At 43.5% G+C, this 18,131-nt stretch overlaps 1 protein-coding gene across 9 annotated transcripts in view; it reads right to left on the bottom strand.

Annotated features, from left to right (window-relative positions):
* KIF1B (kinesin family member 1B) overlaps positions 1 to 17,559 on the bottom strand; it is a 134,647-nt gene extending 117,088 nt beyond the window's left edge. For 3 of the 9 annotated variants that reach the window (XM_081015961.1, XM_081015962.1, XM_081015963.1), the window contains exons 1-2: positions 17,233 to 17,511; positions 5,488 to 5,667 (exon numbers count right to left, since the gene is read on the bottom strand). In XM_081015961.1, the coding sequence (XP_080872087.1) occupies positions 5,488 to 5,593 (106 nt within the window). In that variant the 5' untranslated portion in view covers positions 5,594 to 5,667; positions 17,233 to 17,511. Of the gene's footprint in view, positions 1 to 5,487; positions 5,668 to 17,232 lie in introns of all 9 variants that reach the window. The other 6 variants (XM_081015966.1, XM_081015964.1, XM_081015965.1 and 3 more) reach the window with 3 other exon arrangements.
* Positions 17,560 to 18,131: the final 572 nt, after the last annotated feature.

Genomic DNA, 18,131 nt, shown 5'->3' with positions numbered 1-18,131 from the left:
TGTTTTTGTGCATTACATTACTGAACAGCCAGAAGCTGAATCACTAGAATGGCACCAGAATTACTGCCATTAGGATAGCCCACAGTTTGCTGCTGTTCTGCTTTCCAAAGAGGAAGGAATTCTCTTCATGATAGACAGAGACTTGCTGAATCGGTGAAACAGCCCCTATCCTGTTAACAATTACATGAACATCAAAGCTAAGGATGACAGGCATTTCATGTGCCTTTTTAAAAGGAGGAAACAAAACAAAAAGGGAGTCCATACCAGATGCTATTGACCTACAACACCCATGAGCCTCAGCCAGCATGGCCTATGGCCAAGGGTAATGGGAGATGCAGTCCAGAAACGTCACTACACAAAGGACTTGTTCAAATGTATCACTGATCCATAGTTTGGCACTATGAGAATGTGCCTTCAAGAGGTCTTTGCACAAGACCATTCCTTCACTTCCTTCCAAGTATGAAGAAACCATAGTTTGCACTTTCCATTCAAACCAGAACACTACAGTTTCTAGTCACAATGTAAGTCCATTTCATTTGAACCAACAAATTACAGCTTGTGATGAACCCTGCAAACCATGATAAAACTACAGTGTGCCTGATTGGACAAAAAAAATTACAGCCTGCCTCACAGAAGAGAGGGAAGCACATGAACTCCAAAAAAACCCTCCTAGACAGCCATACTGGCTGGGACTGATGGGAGTTAGAATTCGAAACATCTGCAGAGCATCTGGTTGGCAACACCTGCTATAAAGAATTGTGTTGCACCAGCTCTCATCAAGAACAAAGCAGCAATAAATAGATGAGATTTGCTAAAGTCATCCTCTGAGAACATAGCCTAAGAATGTTCATCATGGAAGGCTGGTAAACAGCCATTCACCTGTAAGAACTGCCTCCAGGAAACCAACTGCGGTTCCATTCTTCCTTTTAGCCCTAATAGCTACTGGAGCTTTGGGGCAGTTCAGAGGTCTGCAAATAACTTAGTTTTGGCTGTATAAAGCTGCCAGAGGCAACTATGCAACCCCACTGCCAGTCAGGGGCACCAACTCTTGGGGCCCAACCCTTTTAGACTCCCCAATATTTTTGTGAGGGAGGCCAGGCCCCTGCAATGTCCAAAAAACTCAGGGCCAACTGCAGAGCCAAGCATGGCGGAGCTTCAGTGGCTGGCTCCTCCTGCTGTTGCTGCTGCTGCTGGGAAGGAGGGAATATGCAGCCCCTGGATGGTGGCAGTGGCAGCAGGAGGTGAAGGAGGAACCTCTGGCCACTGAAGTTGCGCTGCTGAGGCGTTCTGCTCCGCCCCCTGGCTCCTCCGGCTTCCTGACATGACTTTAGTTCCCCAATCTCTCTCACAAGTTGGCACCTCTGCTGTCAGCTTTCCCCCCATTTCCCACCACCACCACCACCACCAGCAACCCAAACCCATTCTCATTTCCATATCCTCCATGACAGCAATTTTCTGCTGTGTAGCATCTGCAATCAGCTCCGACCGCCCTGCAAGCAGGCCAGGCGTGCTGCCAACATTCCAGCCTCTTAATGCAGACAGTACATGTGATTTCAGCTGGACTGCAGGATTTCACTGTTCAATTCTATACACACACACACGAAAAAAAGCTAAAGAAAGGAGATAAAGGCTGCATTTGCATGTTGTGATTAAACCACTGTTAGTTAAGGCATTGCTGTGAATGCCCAGATCATTGCTGCTTCATTCCTCCCTATTAGTGAGCAGTAGCAACAAGCCACAATTCCCTGATTCAGCGCTATGGCCAAACTGGGGTCATGGTTTGTTTTGTTCAAAAAAATAAAATAAAATGATCTGAAGCCAAGCTTTGTTCTCAGCTTCAGAACATCAATTATTTGGAGCAAAACAAGCCATGATACCCAGTTCAGACACAGCACTTGAGGCAAGGATCACAGCTTACTGCTCCGTGGCTTAACCATGATGTAGCCTCACCTGCATTGAAACATTACAGCCTGTATGAATCCTAATTGCACCTGCAAGTTTAAACAGGGTGGATTATACCAGAGGACAGATATTTTCTAAAAACTGCTTTCCATAGAATATTAAGGACAGCTTGTAAAATTCTAGCAGTACCACCCTCTTTCAAAAAGGACAAAGGAAACTTGTATTGGCAACTTCCAAATATTTAAATCCATGCATATTTGCTAGAGGAGGCAACTTCCTTTCCTGGCCGAAAGCCAGTATCTCCAACAGTTCTAAATGTCTATTTGTCCTTAGCAATGCATAGGCATGCCACACAACATGCCAAGCAATTGTTAAGCTGCCCTTACAAGATGGGCTGAACAAACTGTCTGGTTATCTAATTAAGATTTATCAGGAAATAGCATTGCATTTTCATGGGCTTCTCAGTATCTTGTACATTTTAGACTTTGCAGAATGCTGTCTCACTCACTTCTGAAACTACAGAAAAGAACTTTTATTTCTTTCTAAACAAAATATTTACAAACACCTGGTTTACGCTATATTAAACTAGGCCTTAGCATTATGTGTGAACTCTGCCCAAAAGTGTAACTATGGGTTTCTAACTACCAACCAATTAGGAGCTTATTTGTTGGTGGCTTACAAAACTTGTTTCCCTTAACTGTGGGTTAGCATTGCATGTGAACCCAGCACGCTTAACCATGGGTTTGTTTGACCACTGCACCCCAGACGTTCATCAAACTACTGAGGAAAGAGCAGCTGGACAACAAACCAAAAGCTGTAGAAACAAGCCGTGGCTTCTTAGATTATGGAATATCTCATGATTAACATGTGGTTTGTTAAACAAACCATGGTTATGCTCAGTCCAGGCCAAAGCCATACGCAGATTCAGTCAAAATTACAGTTCAATATTCAACTAGTATACCCAGAAAAGAGATAATCTATGTCACTCCAGAGTCAATTGACTTTGGGTTTTTTTTAATTACTGACAGACAACTAAGACCCCAATCAAGCTCAGCCCAAAGAGAATGCATAGCTGGCATGTTTTAAAAGCAGAACACAGGAGTCAACCCATGCTGAATTAAATCATACATCTCCCCAAACACTCACCCCACTCCCAATTTCCCAATAATCAGACAAACCTCTAATGTTCTACTCTAGATGTTATTATTGTTTGTTCCAGAAGAGCCACCCTGGGGAGGCCATTCCACAAACGGGGTGCCAATGCAGAAAAGGCCCATTCTCATGTTACCACCCTCCGGACCTTTCGTGAAGGTGGCACATGAAAAACGGCCTCAAGGTGATGATCACAGTGTCCAAGTCGGTCCATATGGGGACAGGCAGTCCTTGAGATACTGCAGTCCTGAGCTGTTTGTAATTCAAAGCCCAGAAACTAATTGCTAGCCAGTGCAGCTGAGCCACAATCAGTGTAATATGCTGAAACTGTCTTGCCCCTGGCCACACACTACACCCCTCACTGGCCCCTGCATCACACCCAGAGAGTTTCTGCCTAGCTAGAATGTGCCTTTGAATTCTGATATAATGTCCTTCACTCGCCCGGATGGAGGATAGAGAGGAGTGGTGGGTGGGTGAATGTGTGTGTGTAGAAATGAAATATAAAATTCCTATTTGCTGTTCCACCCGTTTTGCCTCAGCTCTGCATACCACTGGCATGTGGCCCTCAAAAGGCTGCCCACCAGGGAACACAGTCTTCAGGCTGAAAGGAGTTGTTCACCACTGCTCTAAGCACTGCAGCACATGGACTAGATACAACACCACACACCCAGGCTGGAACAGGAGATATTCTGCTATCATTCACATGGTATTTGCGGGGGGGGGGGGGGAAGGTTGGGATTAGAGGTTATGGACTCCTTTTAAAGAAGTGTATATTTCTATACAGGGATGCGGGTGGCGCTGTGGGTAAAACCTCAGTGCCTAGGGCTTGCCGATCGTATGGTCGGCGGTTCGAATCCCCGCGGCGGGGTGAACTCCCGTCGTTCAGTCCCAGCTCCTGCCCACCTAGCAGTTCAAAAGCACATCAAAGTGCAAGTAGATAAATAGGTACTGCTTTATAGCGGGAAGGTAAACGTTGTTTCCGTGTGCTGCGCTGGTGCCGGCTCGCCAGAGCAGCTTCGTCACGCTGGCCACGTGACCCGGAAGTGTCTTCGGACGGCGCTGGCACCTGGCCTCTTAAGTGAGATGGGCGCACAACCCTCGAGTCGGACACGACTGGCCCGTACGGGCAGGGGTACCTTTACCTTTACCTATATTTCTATACACACTTTCATGCCGCTCAGTAAGAACACAAGAGGGGTGGGGTGGGGTGGGGGGGACACAAGAGCCTGTAAAAGCGTGTGAAAATAGTCCCCCCATTACCGCCTGAAAAGCAGCCTCTTCCCTTTCCACTTTCTCCTTTTCAGAAGATCCATTTTTCTGAACATTCCTTGCATAATTCCTACCTAATAGCACACTAGAAAAGCCCACCCTCAGATGACAAAGGCTCCAGGATATCTCTAATGCTACTTTCCCACAGTTATTAAATGGCTTGAAGTGACTTAAGTCTGACCACCTGCTATTTCAATTTGCTTTTGTCTGCCTGGAGACGTTCTCCAAAAGGCTGCAGGTCAGAACATTCCCAGCAAAATCAGTTCAAAAGAAAGATGCAAACGAAGCCTTTCCCTACTGAAGCGGCTACAGCTTGATCCTCAGAGCTCATTCATTTATTTCTTTACAACTCTGTTCCTTGAAAACTACCATAGTTATATCTATGATGACAGGTATGTACCAGGGGTTCAAACTGCCAGACCACAAAACAACAACACCAGGACACCTTTAATCATGGAATTGTTAGCAAATTCACTTAAATAACATAGATGGGAGAGAAAAGAACTCCTGATAACACTTTACCGAGGAAACTGACTACAACCAGCTTATAATTTGAGAGATTTTGTCTCTCTCAATTCAGGCCTTGTACATAGCAAGGAGTCATTCAACTAAACATACAGCAGAAAACACTCAGAATCCGGGGATGTGCTACTTCAGCAAACATCATGCTACTCTGTCTGGTTGCTAAGCAATACTTCAGCTTTCCCTCCCTCTTGGTTACCTGTCTTACTGATAGCAGAATTACCCCATAAATTGCACACTGGATGATCCCTGTTGTTACACTCATTCTGGAAGCCACAAAAATGGAGCCACAGACCAAAAGGCATTTAAGCTTCCTCTCAAGCAAACACACATGCATAATGGACAACCATTCTGCCATTTCCAAAGGAAAACTCATACAGATATGATCGTGCAATGTTGCCAAAGAAAAGGAAGTCTCCAAATCACGTTTCTGCTTTTGACATATCCACAGTAAGAGAAAGAGTATTAATAAGCAAAAATGCATTTAAGCAACTTATAGTGCCTTTCAAAAAAAACTATCACAAGACATACATAAAGAAAGGACTTCCTTAAATGAACCATTTGTCAATGACATAAGCTAGACAGTAACCAATTTGCAATCAAGGAAAAACCACTCCATTTGAAGATTTGCACCAAACTTACTGGTTGAGTTGCCTTGCATTTGTATGATGCATTTGGACTCTTTGCTGGTCTCTCGGGAATTAAAGGGTCTGACCCGGACAGCCACCTTGACTGAAGCGCCTGACATTTTGCAGTTCTCTTGTGTGTACTCCAGAAATTATGAGCGAAGGACTTCCACAGCTTTTTCTTTCCTGGAGTTATCTTGAGAGAGAGAGAGAGAGAGAGAGAGAGAGAGAGAGAGACGGAAATTCAATGATTTGAAAATACATTCCAGACATCTTGATGGTTGCTAGGATAATAGCTTAGCTCATTAGATACCCCCCTACAGACAAATTTCATATTTTTTGGCATCATGGAGGCCGAGCGTATCCAGGGTTACCCTCCTTCTCGCTAGCCACTGTCAAGTAATAGCTTTCAGGGGAAATTATTGTTTCCAGCCCCTCCCTCAAGGAGAAAACATGGAGCCTGCAAACTGACATCACTCCTGACTCAGAGGGATTAAAAGGACAGCCGTTCTTTGTGCTGTTTGTTCATTTTATCGGTACATGTGGAAAGCTTAAAAGAAACCTACACAACCCCAGGGATTTCCTCCATTCACAGAGTATATAAAAATTAAAATACTTGCTGAGGTGGCTTTGCCTTTGAAGTCACCCTAAAAACAGCTCCTCCCTCCTTGATTCTGTAGAAAAGAGGGAGGGAAGCAGGTTTCTGTTTGAAACATTTCTATCCTCGCAGCTGCTGGCTAACAAAGCAAATAGCCCAAATCACCAAGTTCCAGGAGCAAATAGCCATAGCGAAAAATGCAGTTTAGCTGGGGGAGAGAGTACACTGTGGGCAAATTATTGTGTTTCCGCAGATAGGCTTGAGAACAACTAATCCTGAATCAGCTAACGGAGAGACTGGAGATATCATTTAGCATCCTCTCCTTTTATTAACTTGTTCTATTTACTGACACGGCTGTCCTTTTCTGGTCTATGTTGCTATTCCTTGTTTGAAAAAATAAATAATTTGAGCTTCGTTTAACACAGGATACACCAAAAGGACATCCAACTGAAGGCTATTCATAGTTATTTAGACAAAAAATCTAACATCTTATACACAAATATACACAATAAATTATACACAGACGGCCTACCGGTAAAATTACAACTGGAAATCCACAATACTCAGTTTTCACAATGGCACTATGTTATAAAGAATGTAGAGTGTGGTAAACTTTATTATTATGAATTAAACATTCCATTCCTTTGAGAAAACGTTCTACAGCTCTTCATTTTGAGATGCTATCTTCAGTTTAGCCTACATTGACAAAAGATATACTGTACTAGACTCTCTTAAGTAAAGACTGTGATCAGGAGGCAATTGAGGATATTGTTCACTTTGTTTTAAGCGCCTAAAGTAGGATTCTCCCAGAGAGAGATTTGCTTTAGGGCATGGAGATTTGCCTTTTTTCTTGTCAAGGGCTGCATTCCCTTAGAAATAATAAGCCACTGTTTGTATTAAACCATAGCTTACTTGTGAACATTTCTCTCCTTTAACACGTGAGTCATCATGTGGCTTCTCCCCTCCCATGTAACACCCACGTGACTCAAACAAGCCATAGAATGACTTTTCATGTCATCCAAACCTGGATCATGGTTTGTTTCTTTCAAACAAACCATGAGCAGTAAATCATAAACAAACCAAAGTTTGTTCTCAGTTTATTTCTGGCTTACCGTTCATGGTGCATTTGAAACAAACAAACAAATTTATCCTAAAATAGACATGTTTGCATACAAATCTGCCTAATATAAACATTTTTATAAAAAAGAATTCATTTCCTAACAGAATGCATTTTTACATGTTTTTTTCATATAGACTTTACCCTAGTCTATGCATTCTTGTACACACTACTTGCCTGGAGAACACATGGCAAATGCAAAGAAATGCAAATCCTGAAGGATGGCTGCTTTTCAGTTCACATACTGTTTTAGAAAGTGCAAACTAAGTAGGTTTGCTTTTAAAGATTAAATGACTCCTTACTGCACCCCCATATTTTTTCACACTATGGCCCCTTTTCACAATGAAGACAGGTTGCATAGTGAAATAAAGGAATTGGATGTGTCATCTTATTAGTCAGGTATTTGTCCACTGTTGAGTAGTATAGCTAACTGGACAACTATTATATCTCACAGTAGCTATACATTTAGGAGACAGGTCATTTCCCCCACCCACCAAATAACACGAGTATTGGCTGCTAGCTAACTCACAATTCCTCATGCCACATCAAAACAAGAAAGTTACATATTAGCTTGTAGGTGTGTCTGCAAAAATCCGTAAGTTACAAACCAAGAGATGAAGACAGCAGAGATGCATGAATGTTAATACTGCAATATTGTACAACCTTTGCCTTCTACAGTCTTTCATTATCATCAATTTAGCTGTCTTGGAACAGAACTAAAAGCACTTTGGATTAATGGACAAAAAAACTTCTGGTAATAGCATAGAAGGTACATTAAGTATTTTGGAATCCTCAACTTAAGTGTCCTTTTGTAGCTCCTTACACCACAAAGAAGATACAGCCTTCCTCATCCTTGAGCAGGGATTGCACACTGATGACTAAAACTGCTCTTTCCAATAATAAATCTCATCTCTACCATAATAGCTTGCATTACACTGGTAATTTTGCTAAAGAATCAGAGTATAGCACAGCCTCCAACAGAATGAGAAAATCCGGGGGGGCCACTAGGGGGCGCATCAGAAGATGCTGACAATAACATCTCTCCGACCCACACGAGGTAATTTGGAGGCTATGATGAGAGTAATTAGCCTCCCTACCCCCCCCCCAGGATGGTGGGGGGGGACTGCCCTTGCCTGCTGTGCCCTATACCACCCCTGAGTTTGTGGGGATGGGGGCACTAGGTACAAAGCCCTCCTGTGGGATTTCAGCGCTCCTGGATGCCGTCTCTGATCCGCGCCACTAGCTGCAAGAACTTCAAAAGAAACAATTTGGATGACGCGAATGCACATATTTCAAGGAAGGAGGGGGAGTAAAGACTGCTAACAGAAGAGATCGCTGATAAAACAAGACGAGTTGGAGGAACAGATTATGAGAAGATACGCCAAGACTCAGTATGGTAAAGGGACTGATGACTAATGGGGGAGGGGAAAAAAACCTTTCCTTTCTTTCCTTATGTGATTAAACAAGAATCCCCTCCCCTCACAAGTCAGAAATGTCGTTTTAAGGACTTAAGCTGTGGATTTAAGGCTGTGTGGAGATAAACTTTCGAACCAAAGCATGTTTTAAGAAGAGCGTGGAATGTATAAGGGCTTTGGAATGACGTAGTTAAAAATGCCGTCGCCATATTGGGAAGTTCTGTCAGAGGACTTAAGTCTGGGAGGAGAAATAGAGAAATAGAGCTGTTTTTATATTGTGGGTGAAACTCCTCAGAGGGACTTAAGAATGACAGTTCTGTAATTAATGATGGAAAGAGCGATGTTATCTATGAAGGCGATGATATATGGAAACCATCTCGATTTGAGGATTGGAAGAATGGAAAAATTCACACAGGATTATTATTGGTGTTTATCGGCTTAAGGAGACTATCAGAAGAGATCATAAAGAAAAAAGAGAAAATATATGAACAAGATGTGATGTGGAAAAAGCAAGATAAGACTGGATAGAATTATGAACTCTGTTTGGACTGATTTGGACATTAAAGCAGTAGCAAGAAGATGATCAGAATCCCCCTTCGGAACTTGAAATATGGGTCCCCTCAACAACAAAATTTAAAATTCGGCTTTGTAATTCGGAATTTATGTGATGTGATTTAATTTGATTTGATTGGCCGGTTAATAAAAAATATTTTTAAAAAAAACAGAATGAGAAAATCCAGCATTTACCCATTCAAAGCTACTTCATTTATGAGATTCCTCACTGCAGATGTTGTTGGACTCCAACTCCCACCAGCCTCAGCCAGCATGACCATGGTCAGGGATGATGGGAATTGGAGTCCAGCAACATCTGGAAAGTGATGGATCTCACACCTCTGGTTTACTGTGCATCAGTTACCAAGCTGGTCTGTTCTTCAAACTTGGATATAATTCATTGGATTCATACCACACAAACAAGACAAATTCATGGAGGAGGACTATTGAAGGCTATTAGCCATAATGGCTGTGCTCTGCCTCCAAAGTTAGAGGCACTAATGCTTCTGAATAGCAGTTGTTGGAAATCACAGGAGGAAAGAATGCTTGCATCTTGCTTGAATCCTGTGTGCATACATCACACTGGCATCTGGTTCTAGGTTGCAGTCACCACACAGAATGTCTAGGCACGCTTTTTACAATGGGATTTGTTGTTGTTGTTAATAATAAGAGTAAGAATTATTTCATTATTATACCGCTTGATATTTTAAAGAAAACAAAATCTCAGAATGGTTTACAACACATTGAAACATCAAATAAAACAATCCAGAATAACATAAACTCAAGCTTCAAGGAAAACAATTCAGATCTTTTTCTAAGTGATGTTTTGTTTTCCTCATATTAATTTACCTACTTAATTTATATAGCTGCCTCATAGCAGAAGGACTCTAGGAAGTCAGTGTGGAGTAGTGGTTAGTGTCAGACTAGGACCTGGGAGGCCAGGGTTCAAATCCCCACTCAGTCATGAAGCTCACTTGGGCCAGCCACAGCCTCTTAATCGCTATGACCTGTGAGGTTAACTGAGAAGGGAGTGAACCATATACTCCTTGCAGAAGAAAAGGTGGGATATAAATGCAATAAATAAGCTGTTCTGCTTACCTCAGGCATGGCCAAACTTGGCCCTCCAGCTGTTTTGGGGCTACAACTCCCATCATCCCTAGATAACAGGACCAGTGGTCAGGGATGATGGGAATTGTAGTCCCAAAACAGCTGGAGGGCCAAGTTTCGCCATGCCTGGCTTACCTGCTTAAGAAAGTTAGAAGGACCAACCAGATGGAGATGTCAGTCGCCAACCTGGCATCCAGAGATCTCCACATGGTCACAACTGGACCTGCACCAGTCACAAAATGTGCCTGGTGCCTGGCTAATTTCTAACACTGGCCATTGGCCTGATCCACCAGACTCTTCTTTTGCTCTTATGCACATTTGTAGCAGACTTCAAATGTGTTAGAAATAAATAGGGTCTTTTGCTTCATTGACTTTTTTTCTGCTTTACTCCATCACGATTCAGGTATTGTGTTCCTTCTCTCTTGAACAGCACCATCACTTTAGAATGCAAAATCTCAGAACAGAGAACATGCGAAGATGCAAAACAGTCAGTGTTTTGTGTTTGCTGGGTGTATTTGTTTTTAAAGAGACGGGCCAATTTATTGAGAGGTCAAACGTGAGATTGGGGGCACACTTGCCCAATTTTATCCCCTCTCTGACTTCAATATGCAAAATGTGTAGCCTGACTAAATAAGCATGCTGGGAAACAACATTTCAATACACCATTCTTCTGAACAAGCCTTCTTTAGTAAGCTCACACACTGCCATCTGAAGTCCTGCTTTAATGCCTGTGCAGATGACGAAACCACTGAAAAATGGAATAGGCTGCTGAACAGAGTGTTCCAGAGTCTTGTTAGAAGGGAAAAAAGATTTTTAAAGGAACTAGACTAAAAGCTACCAAACAAAAAACAGTGATTCTGACTATTTAGGCCTGTCCTTCTGAGAGACACAACTCCACATTGTCTCCCAGAAAACAATTTTAGGCCCCAAAGAAAGAAAAGTTGACAGCTGCAGGATGGGAAGGCAACCTATAATCTACTTCTCCTTTACATCTGCAGGTGTGGCATTAGCATTGTCTGGCCTCGGTCATGAATTGGATGTGAGCCAACAAACTGAAGCTGAATCCAGTGGGCAGTACCCTAAACCAGATGAATGGTAGGTTGCCTGCTTTTGATGAGGTTACACTCCCTCTGAAGGAGCAGGTACACAGCTTGGGGGTACTTCTGGACCCTTTGTTGTCGCTTGAGGCTCAGGCCTCAGTGGCACAGCGTGCTTTCCATCAGCTTTGGCTGGTGGCCCAGCTGTGCCAATATCTGGACAGGGATAGCCTAACATCTGTCATCTATGCTCTGGTAACCTCTAAGTTACATTACTGCAACACATTTATATGCAGGGCTGCCTCTGAAGATGATTCAGAAACTTCAGCTGGTGCAGAATCCAGTAGCCAGGTTGCTCACCAGGGCAAGACGATTTCAGCATATTACACTGATCTTGACCTGACTGCACTGGCTGCCAATTAGTTTCTGGGCCCAGTTCAAAGTGTTGCTTTTGACCTAAAAAGCCTTAAACAGCTCAGGACAGCAATACCTCAAGGACCACCTATTCTCATATAAACCAAGTCAGACACTGAGACCATCAACTGAGGCCCTTTCTTCATCTGCCTCCTTCACAAGAGGTACAGAGGGTGGCAACATAAGAATGGGCCTTTTCTGCGGTGGCTCCCCATTTGTGGAATGCTCTCCCCAGGGGGGCTTGCCTTCTACCTTCATTACATTACCAGGCAAAAGCATTTCTCTGTTACCAGTCTTTTGACTGATTAACATTCCATGGTCTTTTAAATGTGTTTCTGGGAGGGCGGGTTATTGGTTTATTTTGGTTTCATTTTGTATTTTGTGTTCTTGTTTTGTATTTTTATGTTGTGAACCCCCCCCCCACCCGTGATCTTCAAATGGTGGTATATTATTATTATTATTATTATTATTAATATTATTCCCTACATCCCAGTTGTTAGGAGCATTTTCAGCAAAACACATTAATTACTGATGCAATTTGAAAAGGTGCAATAATGAAGCTTGGGTACTTTCATCTGTGTTTAAGTGATATATGGAACTAAAAAGGTTTCACACAAGTAAGGCACAGCCTCCAGCCTCACAACACCTTGTAAAAGGTGTTAAAGTTGTTTGCCTAAGGAAGCAGCTATCAAAGTCATCTGACAACTGGCAAACTAAAGTTCAGAGGTTGAGCACCTGCTTTGTGTGAAAAGGTCCCAGATGCAATCTCTGGAATTACCAGTTAAAAGGATGTCAAGAGGAGGTGACAGGAAAGACCTTCTACCTGAGACACATCTACCAGCCAATGTAGCCAATACTAGGCTAGATTTACAAATAAACTGACTGGTGTAAAGTAGCTTCCTATGTTCCAGTTTATAAACTGAATCACAAAGGGTGAGCCACACTCCCCATCCCGCACAATAGGGTGAAACCACTTTGTCTGCTTCCCAATGCATGTAACTTTTTCTCTTTTTTTTCTTTTTTTGATGGGGAAGGAAAAGAATACATTATGAAGTATATGTTACTGTATTTTGATATTTGGTTGGAAGCCACCCAGAATGGCTGGGGAGGCCCAGCCAGATGGGTGGGGTATAAATAAATTATTATTATTATTATTATTATTATTATTATTATTATTTACTTCCCAACTCAAAAACTGACAGTGACATACCATTCTGAACATGAGAGACCAGCAGAGGCTAAAACTTAAAAAAAAAAACAAATGACAGACTGGCCAGATACTAGTCTAAGGATGGAAAACGTGGTGCCCTCCACAGTTTGTTGGAACTCCAACTCCCAAGAGCCTTGACCACTGGTCATGCTGGCTGGGGCTGATGCGAATTGGGAGTCCAACATTTAGAGGGTGACAGGTTCTTCATCCGTTTCATGTATGTTCCCAGTGGAGAGAAGTTTTTGTCCTCCCTCTCATATAAAACTAGAACTAAGGGTCACTCAGTGACCAGTAGTAGGTTCAGGACTCATATCTTAGGGCTTCTTAGGGATTCACTACTATTATATGTAATGATTAGCACCAGCTTAGATTATTGAGTGTGCCTGTGTGTAAGAACAGGGGAGACCTGCTAGATCAGACCAAAGGCCCAACTAGTCTAGCATTTTGTTCTCATAGATGCCAATGAGGAGCCCACAAGTGGGACATGTACATAAAGGTACTTTCCCAATCGCGAACCCCAGCAACTGGCATTCAGAGGCATACCACCTCCAATAATGGAGGCAATATCACCATGACTACTGGCCATTATTCTCCATGATCTGCTTGATCCCCTTTTAAAGCTGTCCAGGTTTGTGGCCATTTTAATGGTGACTGCATTTTAAACCATTTGACTTATTTTGCACCTCTCGGCTTAATACTCAAATCAAAATGTAACGACCTTTCAAAAATCCCAAGGGCCCCTGGCTGGCCAGGAATGCAAGAGTCCAAAAGCTTTTTCTAGCAGAGTTGGCAAAAACTTTACAGCTAGTTCAGCAAAACAATTAGCCATCACTTCTACTGGAGGACTAAACCTCTCAAAAAGGTTACTCAGGCCTGCTGGGTACCACACCTCTATCTTCATGCCCTCCACTTTTTCTCTTGCATCTTCCATCCTAGTCCCTGCCAGACAAATACCAAATCATTGGGTGGAATTAATTCCAGGAATATTATCTAAAACAAACCCAAGCAAATATTTTTGATTGGCTTCATGTGTTTTCTATGTTTCCCTAGCACACAGTACACACAACCATATAAAAGCTCCACAAACCAGACAGATAAATTAATGGGAAGCCAAAGCTGGCCTTTAAAACTATTAAGGGCAATGCATGTTACCTTTTGAATTAAAATCTGACCACCTTCGACAAAAATCTCACCATGACTAAGATGACAACTGAAACCAGGTCAGAGATTAATGTATGCAAAGTTAACTTAGAAGCATCCAGGACAGAGAGAGTATGTGTGAATACTCATAGAGAGTATGTGTAAAATTTTACGTTGTGTAACAGGGAAAGAGACAGGCAGAGGCCTGGTGTCTATCATCTTAATACAGACTGGTAACCGTTTTAAATTTAAATGAAAGCAGCAGTACCAAGCATCTGAATGCTATCAAGTTAGGCATCAGTCACAAAACCACATTTTTTCCTTCATACTCCTACAGCTATGGAAGCTGTATGACAGAGACACTTAAATACCTTCCATCGTCATAATCTATTTCTATAGAGTTGAATATCCACTTAGCACTTTATAATAAATAAAAATTCATAGCAGTCACTGTGTGCAGCCAGTAAGATGGAGACAAAAGGAAAAGGAGGATGGAAGGACTAGGGCAAAAGCTTTAAAATCTTTGCTCCATACAGAGAAACATCAAATTTCACAGTAAGAAATATTACATAATATAATACACAGAGAGAGATGTACAATATAAAAAGGCAACTCACAGAGTCCTACAACCCCACCCTCGAAAATTCAACTTGAGCAGGTACAGGCACAACTATGAAGATGCAAGCAGGCCATGACAATTAGCAGACAACTCCATGAAACCCGGTGAGCATTTGCACTAAAGCCATTGATTCCAAAATAGTATTTTTTGACCTTCTGCCCCATCCCTGATTAAGCTCCTAGAGGACTGTCGGATCATCATCCCAATATGGCTGCCCCGTAATTGTGCTGTGCTGGATATAGAGGAAAGGGGGGTGGGGAAACGCATCAAAACAAAACGGCAGCTGTTTATGGCAGAGAAGAGGAAAAGCTGGGGGGAGAGGTAGGGAAAAGACAAACACCGAGGTTCCTGCATTTCCCAAACAATTCACTGCTGTAGGAAATTGGGGTTGGGGTAGAGACAGAAATTAACATAGAATGAAGGAGAATTCTGCTTCAAACCCCGCCCTGCTTAAAAGATGAAGCTGCAACAGAGCTTCAGCAAAAAAGGATGCAAACATTGAAAACTGCTCTCTTAAAATAAATATGAGGCTACGGGTCCCACTCAGGAGAGGGTTCTCTCAGAGCATTCACAGTGGGGAAACTGGAGGCAGAACTGATGGAGATGGGGGGGCTGAGATTCAAAGGGATTTCTTTATTGAGGGAAGTATTTACTGAGATTTGCAGAGATTCACAAAATATATCTGTGATGGAGCTAGGGAACTGTGAAGTATAAATGCTTTATTTTGAGGGGTGTCACTGACAACCACCATCACAGCAACTTCCTATGATGGTTATGTTGTTGGGATCTTAAATTAGATGTCACTAGGGAAGCGGGGGGGGGGGGATTGGAGAGAGGGAGATAAATAAAGAAAAAAGAATGATGATTCAAATTTGGCTAGATTGAGAGGCATTCTCTGTGAATATTTAGAGACCAGGCAATCAAGAGATCTCAAACTATGTATGGTCCCAATATAAAAATGCCTCTGGGAGGAACTTGGAATTAGTAATAAGAAGGGGGGACTGTAAGGAATCTCCATTTGGAATTGACTGGGGGGAGAAAAACTGGAACTGGCAAAGGAAAAGAAGTCAATAGGATGACAGGGTTGTTCCTAGTCTGTTCAAAGGAGAGGAAGGAGAGTGCAAGGAAATTGCTGATTACAATAAATATACAGTATACAAGAGACATGTTTATTTGTTTAGCTGCACAGATATATCAGGGCTGGAAAATCACAGTCTTCTAACTGCTAGGAATTTAAAAAGGTTTTTAGTTTCTAGCTATGTCTGTATCCTGCAGTTCAGCACACAATCTTGTGAGTCAGTGATACACTTAGGCATACTTAATCCATACCTTGTATATATACACAGCTATATGCATGAATTATGTGCCATTATCATACACACACCTCTGCCCCCATTCTTCCAATGACACATCCCATAGAGATTCCCACCCCCTAAATGCCTCAGCCAGCTAGGATCCAACAATATCTTTGGAGCACAGGTATTTTGAATTTAAAGGTTAAAGAACGGCCTCCTCTTGCACTTACTGGGGTGTAAGCCATCAGTGGAGCTAACACCTACTTAAAAGAGGCATCAATGGAAGGTCATTTGTAACATATGTATGTATGTATTCCAGACCCTAACATTCGGGGGGGGGGCAGGAAAAAGAAGGTTTAAAAGCCAAATACATAATTATACTTAATATTAATTTGTTATTACTACATCTTATATTGAGCTGATTATATTTTATTATGCCTCTGATGTTTGCAAGTGGCAGTATGAAAGGCAGTATGAAAATCATGATTAATTATTATTAACAACTATTATCATTTCACTACTAATACTAATCACACTACAGCCACCATTCTCTTGGATAAGTCACTTGGGGTCATATGTTTGCCAGGGAGAAACAACACCCCCCTACATGGATTAATATGGAAGGAGTGGGGTGTCATCACCTAACCAACCCAGGGATCAACCATATCCACCTTTGTGTACCCCATCCCTCCATCCACTTGATCCCCTCAATTGTGGGGGGGGGGGGCTGAAAACAGTTGGAGGAAAGACAGGGCAAGGAGAAGGGAGAGAGACAGAGGATAATTTGGGGTAGGGGGGGAGAAAGAAATGGCAAGCCCCTTTCCGCACATGCAGATCCACCTACATTATCCCTTCCTGGGTGGCTTTTTTTTGGGGGGGGGCCGCCCACATAGGAAGCTGCTTTATACTTCTGAGTCAGGCCATTTGGCCCAACAGCTCAGTATTGCCCGCTCCGACTGGCAGCAACTCTCCCGGGGAGAGTATTCAAAGACAGGCCAGCCCTACCTGGAGATGCTGCCAAGGGCTTTGGCCCTTTAGAGGCAGATGCCCCGACCGCGGAGCCACAGCCCCAATGGAAAATTTGGGGACAGGGCGGGGTGGGGAGGGGAAAGCCGGGATTGAGACCATATGGATGAAAAGGAAAGGGGGGGGAGGGAGGCTTCAAGGATGGGCCCCTCCCCCCACCAGCTCTTTTCCCTCCCTTCCCCCCACCCTCTCACGTGACCAACAACCGCCCGTCACCCCCACCCCTTTTACCTCAGTGCAGTCAATGGCGGAGGCGACACCGGCGCCGCCGTCAAATCAGCAGCCTGGCGGGGGACAACGAGCGGCGACGAAGCCAGCGGGACAGAGGCCGCCCAGCCCCATCACGGAGCCCCCAGGCCGGGGAAGAGCGGCATCACAGAGAGGAGCGGCGGCGGGGCGGGGAGAAGGGAGAGAGAAAAGGGCGAGGATAACAAGAGGGACCGATCCGCCTTGCAGGAGTGTCGCGGCTACACTGGCGAGAGAAGGGGCTGGAATCGATTCCCTCCACCCAGAGGGGAAGGCTCCGCCCCCGTACCCGCTCGACGCCCTCCAATCAGACGCGGGGAGATGTCGGCTCGCCGGGCGAATGCGAAAGCCGATAGGCGGCTTGAGCTGTCTGTCCTCAAGCCGAGGTGGGAGGGGTCTGTGGAAAGGATTCACCTGCCAATCTCGGGGTGCCTCTCGGCCAATCCAATTAAGGAAAGGCATCGCGAAGGTGGGACGGCAGCGGCGGAGGCAGCCAATTAGCGTTCGAAAAAGGAATTATTTCTCTATCTGTCTCAGAGCTCTGTCCTAAGAATGTTCCTCAGGAGTCCTTTCGGCGGCTGCGTAGGAATACACGGGTGCTCCCTCTTGCGGAGGGAGAAAGTAAAACGATGACGGAACCTTCCGCAGGGAGCTATAAAAAGGGAGGCGATGGAGTTCACTCATACAGTAGATGCTTGTCCTTTTTTATTTTTTTTTACCTCAGTGGAGGGGAAATTCGGTGGAAGATTGTGCTTTTTATTGAGAGAGAGACATAGAAGGGAGAGCTTTAAGTCACGAATCTACTGGGGAAGCCGAGTTTTATCAAAGGGATTCAGACGTTTTAGGAAGATAAAGGCTGAGAGGTTCTCAGAGGAAGGGCGAAA

The sequence above is a fragment of the Podarcis pityusensis genome (genome assembly GCF_964106645.2).
Source record: "Podarcis pityusensis genome assembly, chromosome: 8".
Classification (NCBI taxonomy): domain Eukaryota; kingdom Metazoa; phylum Chordata; class Lepidosauria; order Squamata; family Lacertidae; genus Podarcis; species Podarcis pityusensis.
This window is presented reverse-complemented; position numbering and strand designations above follow the sequence as displayed.